General features: G+C 42.3%; 1 protein-coding gene across 9 annotated transcripts in view; it reads right to left on the reverse strand.

Moving 5' to 3' along the window:
• Nucleotides 1-1,264: 1,264 nt before the first annotated feature.
• The window catches only part of sox5 (SRY-box transcription factor 5), a 161,903-nt gene continuing 147,672 nt past the window's right edge, over nt 1,265-15,495 (reverse strand). For 4 of the 9 annotated variants that reach the window (XM_085386798.1, XM_085386799.1, XM_085386797.1 and 1 more), the window contains 6 exons: nt 14,430-14,625; nt 10,488-10,663; nt 7,595-7,697; nt 6,837-7,010; nt 5,676-5,892; nt 1,265-4,058 (listed from right to left, as the gene is read on the reverse strand). In XM_085386798.1, the coding sequence (XP_085242924.1) occupies nt 3,761-4,058; nt 5,676-5,892; nt 6,837-7,010; nt 7,595-7,697; nt 10,488-10,663; nt 14,430-14,625 (1,164 nt within the window). In that variant the 3' untranslated portion in view covers nt 1,265-3,760. The remainder of the gene's footprint in view (nt 4,059-5,675; nt 5,893-6,836; nt 7,011-7,594; nt 7,698-10,487; nt 10,664-14,429; nt 14,626-15,495) is intronic. The other 5 variants (XM_085386802.1, XM_085386796.1, XM_085386801.1 and 2 more) reach the window with 4 other exon arrangements.

Raw genomic sequence — 15,495 nt, forward strand, 5'->3', positions numbered from 1 at the left:
TGAAGAAACGTCGACACTACCAGCACTACTACTACTTTAAAAAGTTGTCTGTCTGCTCGTGTGTTTATGCTGTGGTGTGTTCACTGCACTATACCTTAAAAAAGAGGGGGGAAAGTGGCAGTGTACATTTGTATGTTGGTGTGGGGAACCGTAAAGCCGTGTGAATGTGTGGAGGAAAAGAAGTGACCAGGACCAGGACAAGTTTTTTTTACTGAACACATTGCTGTCTTTATTAGAGCCTTGTCTGGCAGTAATACTGAAAAAAAGTGAACTTAGAACAGATGGTGGCAGCCCACGGCTTTTTTTCCCCTGTTTTTCTTTATTTCTTTGATATTTTTCTTCTTTTTTTGTGCGAGCACTGTGACTCTTGCTTTTCTGTGGCATGGATAACATCAATAAAAGAGACAGTAGGGAGAGGAAGAAAAAAAAAGAAATATACAACTTATATTACACTGTGTTATGAACAAAATATAAATCTATAACTCTATGTTATATTTACATAATTATCTTTCTTGAATTTTCAAGTTGAGATGGTAAGATATTTTTTTTTTGTTTACTAGTAATAATTCTCACTTTGTTTTGAGCTCCACTCATGACTTTGATTGTCTTAAATAATATCATCATCATCATCATCATTTTCATTGTCTTGATATGGGGACGGACCTTGCCAGCAGGGATGACTGATCTCTTAATGCCCCACCCAAACACCCACCCTCCTGATACTGTTTTAAAAAATGGACTTATTCATTTAGTCCCCTCTTTCCAGCATGGGGTTCAACAAAGGTGTGATAACAGGGGTGACTATACAGCAAAATTAAGACCCAGAAGCTTGTTATGTGGCATGTAGGAAACATCTAGAAGCGAGAATGTGACATGAAAACAGCACACCTGAAGAGCAGTCATGGCTCCTGTAGCATCGTGTGGAGCTCAAACAAAGCAAAGGGCTCCTGATGAAGATACTGCAGACCCACACGCGCACACAGTGGAACAGCCTTGGTGGATCGCAGTAAACACTGCTTTCTCATGATTAAAAAAAAGTCACTGCTACCACAAAAAACAAAAACAACAACAACAAAACAAAAAAAATGTCTATATACAGGATTTTTTTTTCAAGAAACAAAAAGGACAGCATAGGATTTGTTTGGTTGTCATGATAATCTCTTCATTTGAAATGTGCCTGTATGTGTTGTATCTGCACATTTGGGATGTACTGATATATCGGTTGAATATATTATCAGCTAATATTGACCCTCGTTGACAGATATTGTCAAATAGGTTTTATTTGGATTAATTCTTTAAAAAATCCAATAAAAGACTCTAAAACTGGTCAGGTGGTATCTCTTTAAAACAATTTCATTGCTTCACTGGTAAAAAAAAAAAAGACAAAGGGGGTGTATAAATACCCCCCACCCAAAAAAATGTATATTTATATGTATATATATATATATACATATATATATATAAAAATGGCCGATATATCGGCCTAATATCGTTATTGGCCGATATTCAATCCTGCTGATTTCGGGATATTAACAAATAAGACATCCTTTATTCTGAATGTTCAAAAAATGTGTGATGAAGATCTGAAAGACTTTCAAACAGGTCAGTATATTTTTGTACAAAAGAAAGACACTGAAAAAATATTGGTATTGGCTGTCAGCTACATTATAAACATCAGTGTTGGTATTGGCCCAGAATTTCATCGGTGCATCCCCCAGTGCGCACACGTGTGTGTGTGTGTGTGTGTGTGTGTGTGTGTGTGTGTGTGTGTGTGTGTGTGCGTGTGCGTGCGTGCGTGTGTGTGGATCCATGCCAAAGATGTTCCACTGTGTCGCCGTGAGGCAGCCAAACTAGTAAACGGGGACGGGTCTCTGTTCACAGAAAAAGTGACAAACCAAAAACATGTAAAAATTAAAAAAAAAAAAGAAGAAGAAGAAGAGGAAATTCACATTATACATTATGATAATCATTACAAATAAAATTATAATAACAATATAAAATCATGTTCTTCTTCTCTGACTGCACAGAGTCTGAGTGCTTCTTAGAAATGGGTTCGGACATGATAAAAAGGGTTACGTCTTCAGTTCGGACGAAGGCTGGCGTCCATGTCTTTCAGTCCAGCTCACCCGCCCGCAGAGGATTAATAGGAGGGGATCAAAAATAAAATAACATAAAATAAAATTGCAAAACAAAGCAAGGTAAAATGACAACTTTTTGTTTAGATCTAAATACCTACCAGCTAAATAGAATAATGCTTCATTGACTGTTTCATATGGTCATAAAAACCCAATAAAGAGGAGAAAAATAAATTATACTGTACATAACTTACTAAACTTAGGAAACGTTGACCATCCTTATAATTATTGTTAATAATATTATTAGACTAGAGGCAGTTTGAAGAAAAATAATAATAAAATACAGTATTCAAATACAAACAGAAACACTGACTGGCTGACTTCACCTCAGCTCCGCCCACTGCAATACAGCAGGACAACGTTGATTGGAGGGTGGGGGGTTAGGAAAACACTGGACAGAACACAGTGTGTGCGTGTGTGTGTGTGTGTTACAGGAAATAACAGCAGCAGCATTAGTTGCCTGTCTTTCTGCAGTATTATTAGCTTTCTTTTTGCGAGCGCGTGTGCAAACGTCCAATGGTGGAGCACACACACTGACACACACTCGCACTGTTGGGATGTTTCGATCGAAGTCGCACTGATGTGTGGGTTTTTTTTGCCCTGGACGAGATCGAGATAGAGGGATGGAGCGAGAAGGAAACCGGTGGATTGTCTCGCAACACAGTGCTTTTGTTTCTGCTCCGTGACGCCAGAGAGACTTCCCTTTGCTGCAACCCGCCCCTCCCCACACACCGAAAATCCACTCAAAGTGGGACAGTCCACTTTGTGCTGGTCAGTCCCGGCTGGACCGTCCCATTTGATTCCATGCGATGCAAGGAGGGGAGGGGGGGTTAGCGGGCGGTCACAAAAAAACACAAAGGGGGAGAAAAATTGGGGGGGATTGCTGACAGCACACTGCGAGGTTGAAGAAAAGATATCTTTTTGTTAAAAATAAATGTCTCATGTCTTTCAGGTGCTTTACAACAAAAGGGGAAAAAAAGAAAAGTCTCTTTTTTCTATTATTATTCAAACTTGTAGCACAAAAACAACAAATCACATTCACAAGCCACTTATTGGCACCGTGTACCTGAGTGAGAATAGTATAGAACCAAAGAACAAAAAAAGCTGTTTTATTTTTAAAAATGTCTCTTGATAATAAACAGGTCCGCCATCTTAAAGTGTCATGTTAGCCTTTGACAGGTCCTCTGTTTTTCAGTTTTTCTTCAACAAACGGGACTAAAAGGTTGCTTTCTGAGAGCCATGTTGCTTTCTCTTCACTCGTGGCATTACACTCTAACACCTGCAGTACTATGTGGGTATTCCTCAGCGAGCTTCAGAACTGCCTTGGTCGTCTCTTCCTCCAGTCAGTGTGTAACAGTCAGTGTGAGTGACAGGTCCTGTGCTTCGGTTGATTGATCAAAGGATGCTGGTATCAGGACTCCGGGGGGAGAGGAAGGGGAGGGGAGTGGATCTGGCTCTATTAGAAGAGTCCATGTTAGTCGGGGGGGGTGAAACTGGTTCCAAAGCGATTGGCAAAAGTGAAAGGTTTCTTCCTGATTGGTGGGGATTTTGTGAGATTAACCAGCGGTGATTGGCTTACAAAAAAACAAAACAAAACACAAAAAGCAGGCGGTGCTGATGCCGTCCTATTGGGTGATATGGTTCTCGTTATCGCTGGCGTAGTCGCCATCTTCGTCCTCGTAGTCAAAGTCGTCGTACACGTCGCCATTGCTGTCGTCTAGCCTGAGCTCCTCCTCCTTGATTCGCGGCTCCTCCCCCTTGAGGCCAGGCATGCTGGGGTTCTGGTGGTGGTTGGCGTTGGGCTCGGGGCTGCTGGACATGCTCGAGTGCTCTGAGGGCATCTGGGGTGAGGGCATCCCCGCCATGGATAGGGCACCTGGGTAAACGACGCCTGCAGAGGACAACGGCAGCTGACCCTGCTGCCTGCACGCACAGAGGAAGAAGGCTGTCAGCACATTAAATGCAGCGCTCGCAACACTTTTGAAATCACATAAATGTTGAGATCCCTCCCTGAATGGTGACTCTCTCTCTTTGAGCCATTAAGAAAATTATTACACAAATGGGGAAAAACTAAATCCCTTTCATATCTGTGTGGTAAATATAAACCTACAGCCTGTGTGCTGTTAGCTTAACTTCTCATTAAAACTGGAATTGAGAGAAAACTGACAGTTTGACGTCTTCAGTCTTTTCTCAAGCACCAACAGTGATTCTTAAAGCATCACGTCTGAAACCTCTGACATTTACAGTCAGCGTGTTTATAACCTGAGTGCGTGTTCTCAGCTAAACACTCAGAAACAGCTCTTACTTTCTAAACACAATACTGCACTTGATGTGGATGAAACCTCATGGCCTGACCCACACAGAACGCATGATTTATCCTGATGTGTTTTTTAGAACAAATGTTTCTTTTTTTCAGAGAAGAAAAAAGAATTAAACTGCATTCAGTCTGTAATGTTTGGATTCTACATCCATACTTTACACATCTGGATATCCATGTGCATGTGTGGTCACTTAAGTATATGGCCAAACTTTAATGCAAATGGCTTCGCCATGTACGCACAACAGAAAAAAGCCACATTTGTAATTTTTACTCTCTGCTAATAATATTGTTATTAGCAGAGAGGTATGTTTATTCAAATAATGGTTTATGTTTCATGCAGGAAGACAAAACTGATTTATTTCTCTCATAAGATTTTTGGAACAATGGTTTGATTCATCGAGAGAGTTGTTGTAGTTTTTTGTTGTTGTTTTTTTCAACAGCCTTTAGTTTCAAAATACAGGATCTAAGCATATAAAATTAATAACATTAATACAACTGTAAAGGGACAAACAAAATCTTCCTATGGGCAACCATAGGGTTCAATTCTAAGTGGATAAAACCATATAAAGCATATAAAACTGTAGCTGTTGCTTCTCTTGACTCATGATTTAGGAAAATAAAAAAATAAAAAAATCAAATCAAAGGTAATATCCAAAAAAACCATCCAAACAAAACTGTGCATTTTGTGCTTATTATCTCATAACACTCACTGTGACCCCTTGTGAGAAAAGTAAGCCTGCATCCTGTAGTTTAATTTCTGATATTATTATTATTATTATTATTTAAAGGACTGTATTTAAAAACACTGAAAATAGGAAATTTAAATCACACTAAAGGAGAACACCTCCTGCTTCTGTTTATAACTAATTCAGCATCTTGTTGTCACGCCTGTTCCGACACAAAATTCAATTTGTTAAGGTGAGGGGCGGGCCTCGCTGCAGGTAGGTCGCAAACAACAAAAGGAAATTATGCAATTATGCGCTGACTTGCTTTCTCCAAATTTCTGCTGCGATCTTTTTTTTTGTTAGTAATTCATTAAAAACTGAAAGATTGATTGATTTTTTTTTAGGCATTTGATGTGACAGGAAAACAAAGAAAAATAAACAGTAACTCGTTTAAAATATGAAGTACAAAGTCAAACCAAAAAAAAGTAATTGTTAATCCCTGTTTTCTTACTGGAGAAAAAACAACCAACAAACAAAGAAAGCCAACCCACTCACCCCACACTGAAGTACTGTCTCATTTCCTGCCTGCGGGACCTCATGATGGCCTTGTACTCGCCGATGCGCAGCTTCTTGCCGTCCACCAGGCAGGTGCGTTTGGGCCGTGGCTTGTACTTGTAGTCGGGGTATTTTTCCAGGTGCTGCTTGCTGAGCCGAGCCTGCTCCTCGTAGTACGGCTGCTTCTCCAGGTTGGTCATGGCTTTCCAGCGTGAGCCTGCACACACAGAGCATGTATTGTTAGGGATGGCTGCGTGTCTTTGGAAAAAATAAAATAAAAACAGGCAGATGGGGGGTTTCCAAAGAGAGCTTTTGTCTAAGGGAGGAAACGTGTAAAACTGTGAAATGTGATCATAGAGCAAGACGACAAATAACAGCACAGAGATGAACGATAATGAAAAGCTGGCATCGATGTCGCTGCACTGTGAGCGCCGCTGAGATAATGTTGGACGTTTCACCCGGAAAGAGAACGCATAGAGCGCTAAAGGAGGTTAATGAGGGGAGCAGCGGGGACGACAGGTACTCATCTCAGCTAATGAGGACTTCACTTAACCTGCTGTCATCTCTCAGCTCAGTTTCTGCTTGCAGCATCAGCGCCCTGCATGTGTGTGTGGGTGTAATCTTGAGTATGTCTTCCCCCTGTGTGTTTCATATCTGGTCTGAATTTGCACTTGACTACTGTATGTTTAATGGTTAAAAGCTGTCAGCGCTCGGCTGTTCGCTCTCTCGGTCTTTCTCTCTCTGTTTTCTGCGATCTGTTAGCAATCGAGAGAGAGGGAGGGAGGGAGAGGGAGAGAGAGGAGGCTTATTAAAACCAGATTTCCCTGTGTTATAAAACGCTTAGGAGCTCTTTAAAATGTCAGGGCCGATCCCGGCGGTCTGGGGGAAATGTCAGGCGGCCTCGCGCTGCTTGTTTAATGCATAATGAATTATATCATCATTTGTCGAAGCTGTACTCTCCCTAACCGTTCATTAACAGCACTTACACAATGCCACTGCTTGTAAGGAAATCACAATTAGTGTATGTGTGCGAGTGTGTGTTTAAGAAAGTGGAAAATACAACTCACACCGCTCTTCCTTTCTCTAGGGTTATTCACATGAGAGGGTGGAGCAAAGCCACTTGTCATTCACACCGTGCGAGTGTAGGTGTGTGATTTTTACCAAGGATCTTGCTGATGTTGGAGTTGTGCATGTCGGGGAAGGCCTGGAGGATCTTTCGCCTCTCGTCCTTGGCCCAGACCATGAAAGCGTTCATCGGCCTTTTGATGTGCGGCTCGCTGCTGCTACGACCCCGAGACTCTCGGAATATCCTGGAGTCTGACACGCTGGGAGAGCCTGGGGAAGGGAACCAGGGTGTCAAACGTATACAGAAAACTGGACAAGTTTTGTTCATTAGACGAGCTAAAATGCTGGGAATTTTTTTCATGGGCGAGAAAAATCTGTTGCTCATTAAGCTAAATAAATATCATAAAAATCATTTTTCTCATATTATAAAAAAGTCTGACTGACTCACTGATCACACGTTTGGGAGGACAGCGACTACACAGAGTTTTACTCTGTATGCTCAAGTTCATAGAAAGGTAACGGTTATTTTCTCTTTTATTCAGGAAAAACAAAAAACAAAAAACTTAATTATGAAAATTATTGATATCATTAAAAGTCTTTCAAATCTTCATTACTCTGTCGTGGAACAATCAGTGAGCGAAATATCGTGGTGAAACAGATAAACAGCAAATTGGTAAACATGACCTCATTTGCAGGCAGGCTGATATCAGTTAATATAAATATTTGGCAGATATACGGTACCAGCCCTGGAAGACTTTCATCTTCTTGTCATCGTTCATCAACACTCACAGCCTTTTTCTCAGTTTAGTGACTCCATGCATAAACTGTGTGTGTGTGTGTGTCTGTTTCCCTACCGTCAGAGTCTCCACTCATGGTGAAGTCCAGCATGGCGTGGCTGAACTTGTTCTCGGCCTGCTGCTTCAGCTGTTGACTCAGACTCTCCAAGGCAGCTTTGTCCTAAACAACACAAACAGTTCACAGTTGCAGTCGGTCAGTGACTGAGTCAGGGAATATGTGAATGAATGAAACCACAAACCTGCAGTGATGCCGAACAATTTCCTTTTGCACCCACAACAAGTCATTCTTGTGACTGACTCTCTGTCTCTGATTTCATAACTATGAAAAGCAACGACTGTCTAATGTTTAAATGTGTCACAGTTTCAGTGACCGGAGAAGCCGACTCTCTGTCGAGAGATGAGAAATTCAGGAATATTCCTCATACTCGCCTTTGATCTGAAACAAATCTGTTTATTTATCGTTTTTCTATCAATACAGAGGCTGCAGACAAATGACGGTTGTAATTTAAGTAGAAAGGCAGTTTGTGTTTTGGTTCATTTCAGTGTCAGTTTGTGGAAGCATCAAATTGTTTGAGTGCGTTATGCCCGCATGTTTGAACACACATCTGTGTGTATTGTTTGCATGTGCAAGAATGTTGATTACATTTACTCCTATCTGGATGTTTGCCGCTTTGTGTGTACACTGCATATTCTGTGTGTACAATGGATTGTGTGAGTGGGCTTGTGTGTGTGGCAACTCCTGGCAGCCACCTGCGAGAGTGGAGTGCTGCGGCTTGCCTCTCTCTTGCAGAGGCCCCCAAGGGTCGACGCATTAGAGAGAGAGAGAACGAGAGAGTGCAGCACAGACGAGAGCGAGGCCACGCCGCACGGCCCCCTGGGTATTTATTACAACCAATAAAAGGCTGATTTACTGAGCATTTACATGCTTAATGCAAGCAGCCGGCACACTCTGCGCTAGAACTTGACTGCAGACGAGCACACACGCTCGCACACACGTACACAGAAGCGCACCAGCGCGAGCGTTTTACAGTTTAATTATACGATTAGGAGCGCTACCCAAAACACTGTCGTCTTCTAAAACAACCTTCCAAAAAGTGTCCCTCTCCATTTACATGTGACCCTGGCGAGCTGGCTGGCTAGATGGAGGGAGGGCAGAATGATAATGAAATGCATTTTCTCTGTTTTTAGTCCAATAGAGTTTAATTGTTAGCGATAATTTCCTCCCCAGATTGGAATAAATACTGCTAAAAAGACAGGAAGGGAAGCGGGAGAATAAAAGCCAGAGGCGCGCAGCGAAACATGTTTTCGCAAGCCTTTTAAAAAGTATTTTATTTGGAATTTTGTATGTTTTTATAAACGCTCAATAACCTGCCAATGGGTTGGAATTATCCAGCCATTCTGCATGCAAATCAGAAGTATTTAAAGAACCTTCCTCATTGCGCACAAATGAAAGCCTCATTCAAACTTTCTTCCACAAAAAAAGATAAGAGCACAAAGTGTGCTTCTTACTTTTAGATCATAAGATTAAATGTGCTGTTTCGAATGGTTTTATGCCATGTGTGTGTGTGTGTGTGTGAGGCAGAGATGGAGATGAACAGGCAGACCGAGTGGATGACAGCCTAGTCTGACATTAAACCCCAGTATAGTACATGAGAAACGTGGATTGAATGGCTGACACTGGAGCCAAGACACAAAGTAGCGACAAAACTAATCCTGTGTGTGTGTCATGGATGACACTGTTGTATGTGAACGGCGGGAGCTCGCCTGTTTCACACAAAGCCAAAGGGAACAGGAGTCAAGGTGAGCGTGTGAGGATGCAAACGAGTTATGACTTACAAAAAAATATTCCCAGTGCCGAAACTAAAAATGTTTTATAGTAACAGGATTGCATGTCAAAAAAAAAAGAAATGTAAAACAGAAATAAGAATTTCTTTCAACAATTCTCCCGTTATTATTAATAAGTAATTATTATATGATTCCACAGTACAACTGATATAAAAAACTTATAATAACAGGAACTTGAACTGATCTAACGAGACATGAAAAATGTCAGTGTTTAAGCACCTAAATGTCTCCACGTAAGGAACAAACCGTAAAATACGTTCCCTTACTCACTGGTATAATTATCATATTTCCAGTTCTCACTGGTTATAGTCATGTGTAATGCAGTATGTTACTATCTGTGTACAATGCAGAGATCAGTGTGGGTTAGACACTTTGAAATGTGTCACATCAAAGTAAAAAAAACAAAAAGGAGAAAGAAAGAGAGGGATAGAGCTGTTGAATGTCAGCAGTGCAGATGCTTCCAGCACGCTGTTACCCTGCATGTATGCACCCGAGTGTGTGTTTGTGCGTGTGTGTGCACCAGCTGACTCCCAATGTGTTTAACAAATAACCACAATTTGGCCACGCTGCCGAGGAGCCGGCGCCGTCATTTCACATTACCGTCTCCTTGACGCTCTGCTCTGCCACACACACACACACACTCACACACAGCCCTGCAGTGCGCCTTACAGACACACTCATTACCTCTGAGATGCCTCTGGTTTTACCTTATCTGGCCCTGTTTAGCTTCAACACATTTCAGCGAGAGCATTGTACACCGATTTACCTCCTACATAGTGCAGCGAGGATGGCATATGGCACGACAAATTATTACACGCTGACAATGAGACGGTACAGCTTGTGATGACTTTGGAGAGTCGGGTGGATTTACAGTATGTGTTCAGTCCCAACAATTCAGATTTTTAATTTTTTTCCTGGTTTAAAAATGTGTATTTATTTGTAAGAATCCACATACACTTTTAACTTAACTGAACACTTTGCCATAGAAATGAGGTCATAACTTTGATTTAGTGTGACCCAAAAAAAAAAAAACCATTAACAAAATGAAGAAGTAAAATAAAGCCCATCATGTTCTGTTACGTAGATGCAATTTTAAGTGCTTTACCTTGTCTGAGCGGCCGTTGTTGAGGCTGAGGTTGCTGACGGCTGCCACCTTGGCATCCAGCACCTGCTGCTCTCTCTTCAGCTGCTCCTTCATCTGCCGAGCCTCGGCGAAGGCCTTGGTCACCGCCTCGTGGTCGTTCAGGTAGGCTGTCGAAGACAGCGACGACAACAAGTCTGCTGAGGCGCAAAGACGGCAAGAGACGGAGACACACGCACACAAACACACACGCAGAGGACAATCAATTAATGTGGATAATCATTAGTGAGTGAATATGTAGGTGGGACTCATGTTGAGCATCTTCATCTCCTTTATTTCCTTTACAAGAAAAACACTGAATAGCATTTTGCTTTAACAGTTGAGCTCGGACGGGAAAATTAATATGTCTTGAGCGTGTGCTTGTTTATTTTTAGGAACCTGGCAGGAGGTTTTTCATGCAGAATAAATCTTCTTCTGAACCGTGAGGTAAAGACATTAACATACACTTGATGAGGGGACTTTGCCAGAGCATCTGTGTATGCCTCTCTCTGTGTGTAGACTCGCACACTCACACAAACTGACCATTTGACTGTTGAGCTGTGGATGTGAGTCAGAGAGCGCCCCTAGGTAGCCTTGTTGCAAGCTGCCCACCACCTCCCACCTGCCATCAGCCTTAAATACACACACACAGCCACTCTAAACCACTCAATATCCTTTAAACGACATTAAAACTCACTTTCGCACATCTGACGGCTGTGACTCTTTTCATCTGAGCCCTCACAGTCCTGCTTTGAAGAGAGGTGGCCACACTCTTATTACAGCTAAAAAGTCCTGCTAATTTTCCCAGTTGTGAACATCTGCTCTGCAAAGATCAGATCTCCCCACTCCTTCTCACTGCCTATTACTCGTATTATTTCTGCAGCTTAGCTTCTGATGAGGCATCTGCTCTGTGTGCACTGCTATCGCCTCTCCCTATCAGTCGGGTAGGTTCTTAACAAAGAGCCCCGGCTGGCTTATGAGGCCTTTATCTGCGCTAATCCGCACCGCTAATGCCATCTCAGGCCAGATTACCAGCTTCAGATTGGTAATGACAGAGCTGTGAACTCTTACAGAAGTCATAACCGGAAAATCTGGATGTGGAAAAAAAAAAAAGAAAGAAAAGAAAAGAGAAAAAAAGGGTAAGGGGCAGCACGGTTGGGAGGGGATGGAAGAGGAAGAAGACAGAGGGTGATGGAACTGGGTGGCGGTCAATTTTAATCTGGAGTCAAAAATGGGTTTTTTTCGTGCCTACAATCGTGTTCGTCGCCTAAACTGACTGCAATGCCAGACATCCAGACAAGTAGATGTGACCCAGATAGAGGGGTGGGGTTGGAGGGGGGTCTTGCTCCCTCGGTCAACTTTTTTCTGAAATCTCTACAGACAAGTGTGATACATTTTAGACCACACACACAAAAAAAAAAAAAACCTCATGCAAGAGGTCAGGGGGAGCTGCAGCGCTTTATGACAGCGACAGAGACGAATGTGTGATCGTGGTAGAAGTTACAGGAGCTGACAGCACTTCAGTTCAGTTTGAAATGAGGAGATGGACAGACAGACGAAGAGGCGGAAAGAAGACACATGCCTCAAGCTTGATAGGTGTCAGAATTTGAAAGGAAGCAGGACAGTAGGGCGGATATGAGCAACAGACAAATCCAAACTCACGCATATTGAAGCCTTAAAGAAAAAAAAGTCGACTTTCTCCAAACTTTTTCGTGTTGAACTGTATTTGATTATTAGCTCCAACATGTAAAAAGTACTTTTGTTTAATTTTTAGCTGTTTGTGCTCGAGATTGTTCTGATTCATTTTTGTTCGGGAAGCAGCAAAATAACACGGAACAAGCTTTCAGATAGCGATGTAAAAATAAAAACAGCATATCCCACAGGAATATGGTGGAGCAGAGAAAGAAAAAAAGCTCATTTTATGATTTCTATAGTCTTAAAGAGTTGACCTGAGAGCAGATGACTGAATTCAAATAACCTGAAAAAGGCAGACATAATCTGCACCATCCTGACAAACAACTCGCTTCCACATCAAAACAACCACTTCTCGACTCCATCCCAATTGGTCTGCTCCTTCCATCCCCGATAAACTACGTAACAGGAATCCCAATGCGGCTGTGAGTTGTAATAGCAAACGCTCCGGCGACCGGCTAAACTCAGTGGCAACAGATGGGACCATGAGCTGCAACATAACTGGGATCTGACACACTCGTCCCCACGCTCAAATAATTCAACAGGGATCACACACAAACTTTAAACACTGTAATCCATTTTTCTGAACAAAAAACATCTGGGACTGAAAATCCACTAATCTGATATTAAATCCGCCGATTTGTTGAAAAACAGTGAGATTAGCCGGGAAGTCGGAAAAACTGCCTATTGCACAGGAGGAGGAGGTGGTGGTGCTGGGATTGTGTTTCTGTGCGAGTGTGTGTAAGAGCCTTTGTGTGCGTCTGAGTGAATGTTTGAGTGCGTGTGCTGTCATTGTGTCATTAATGCTGGGTGTTTGCGCTGTCCCGGCTCATGTAAGAGGCTTGTCTAATCTCATTGGTGATACCTCCTGTCTGTCATGCACTCCTCTCTTTATTATTCCCCCGCTTAGTTGCATGGAGGGGAAAAAAAGTGCTAATCCTCATCTCTCTCTCTCTTCCCCCCCCCCTTACCTCCTTTCCCTCACTCCTCTGTCTCTTTCAGTCACTAATAAACACATAACAATGAAGCAGCCCCGCGGGCAAATAGCGACATGGAAGAACAGCACAAACACACTAATTATAGCCCGTTACATATGTGTAATATTTGAACTATCAGTGGTGCGTGAAAAATGGATTAAGAGTACAAAATAGTGATTCATTTATGTCATATTTTGTACGTGTGCATATGGCCGGGTCTGATTATGGTACTGGCACTCGCAACAATGGCACCACTGCGAGAAGAACGCTATTCTTGTCATCAGAGCTATAACTGTTTTTCTAAAAGAAGTTTATTGTCGTTGTGGTAACAACCTCCAAGCACCTTTCACAGGAGAGCATTGAAATATATAAGTGCTTATGGAACTGTGGTAAACATCCACTGACAGCTTATTGGCAGGAAAAGAATTCATTGTTTAGATCAGGGACACCAAAACATGGCTATAAGTTACATTTCCTATACTTTAAATGGCTTTGCTACAAATTACATCGAAGGCTTATCAAGCCAACGGTATATTCTGGGGCATTCACTAACATCAATGAACGAGGCTCTGCTGGTTATTTTGAGGTTTCTTCCTGTAAACTAAGGATGGATGGACTGAATGGATTTGCCATCAGAGCTCCCAAACTGTGCAGCAGTCCCTCTGAATCACCACTCTGGTGAATCTCATGATACATTCTTTATTCAGAAAAGATTTTTTTTAATGAAAGTTGGACATTGTGACACTTTTTTCTTATCACGTTTTCTCGTGATTTGTTTGTTTATTTTATGATCCTGGGATGTTTTTATCACTTGTGGTTTTCTTTTGTTCTTTTTTGGAGTCTTCCTGCAAAGCACTATATCATTTTGTTAAATACAAATTTGATGAGTTAATGTTTATTTTTGGTCCATCAACCTATGAACAAGTATGTGGTTTAAATAATAAACATGCACAACCAAACTACTTTGTTCTAAACACTGAATACCCAACTTTTGGCCAGATAAAATGGCTTAGCTGGTCTGTGTAATCCTGTGTAAACATACCTGTAGTGAGTTCAGCACCTGTCCCAATCAATGTGGAAACTGGAGTACCAGTTGCCCCTCAGTCCAAGAAAACAGATATTTTGGTATAGGTTTAACTATTTTACATCTATGTAGGTGTCTAGCTTTGCAGGAGTATGACATCAGCACAGTGCAAACTGCTGTGATTGTTTTTTGTGTGTGTGTGCTGTGAATGTGTGAGCATTTAAATCCACTTACCAATTGAGCTGACTCTGGTCGGTGGTCCTCCAATGCTGGAGGGGGCAACGCTGTGCTTCATGGAAGTGGGGTCCAGCTTGTTCGCAGCAGCAGCAGCAGCCGGCACCTGTGGGGAAGTTGGGGGGGAGTTGGGTGACTTGCTCTCGGATGCCTTAGGCTTGGCCGACAGGTTCAGTGGCTGTGCACCCTCACTGTCCTGCAAAAACCAAAACAGCACAGTTTCGCCTGCTGTGACCACCGAAGGAATTTGGAAGCGGGAGGCGCGGGGCCCACCCTCGCCCTCCCCTCACCGAGACCACTTTCAATGGAGGTGTGCTAATCAAACGGGAGCCCATGCACAGCAATCTGAGGCAAGCCCGGGCGGGACGAATCACAAGGTGCATGCCACTGCCCCTTTCCAAACAGCTCGTAATAAGCGAAAAGATAAAACATAAAAATAACGGCACATACAAAAATAAATATTTGCATATTTTGGTGCGAACCACTGACATTCACATGCAAAATAACCGACTTCCTGTCACAGCAAACTCGACCTTCAAACAAGGCAGTTCATGCACGTGCACACTCCACATGCAGGCTCCGGCAAACATGCACTATGGTACTTCACATGCTAAAAACAACCAAACACACGAGGACGAGAAACACCTTGAACTCATTCGTAAAACTACAGTCTTTCACAGAGAAAAACACCTCCCTCAGACAGTCTTTAGAGGTGTGAGAGTCTTAAGACACTGTCTGTCACTTCAATGTGCACTTGGTCCATTAGAAACGGGGGACCTTCATGGTCGGGAACATGCATGTGTGTGGGGAAAAGCAAAGAAGCCCTTTCTGCCTCACCCAAAAACGCACCCATAGCACCTAACAAACAATCAATACGATTCTTAAAGCAGCTGGTTTTTGAGGTCCATTTTGTTAACAATATTTATCAGAGATGAACAGAATCCCTCCACTTCCTATTACTCGTACTGCACAAACCTGGGCTGCAATTAAACCAGAGGAGCAGAAGGGGGCGCTCGTAAGATAGCCTTCAATTAATAGGAATTAATGGAGCTAAAATAATTTTTCT

Source organism: Rhamphochromis longiceps, linkage group LG17, assembly GCF_057381845.1.
Source record: "Rhamphochromis longiceps isolate RC_006_pf linkage group LG17, R_longiceps_female_GT1.1, whole genome shotgun sequence".
NCBI classification, from domain to species: Eukaryota; Metazoa; Chordata; class Actinopteri; order Cichliformes; family Cichlidae; genus Rhamphochromis; species Rhamphochromis longiceps.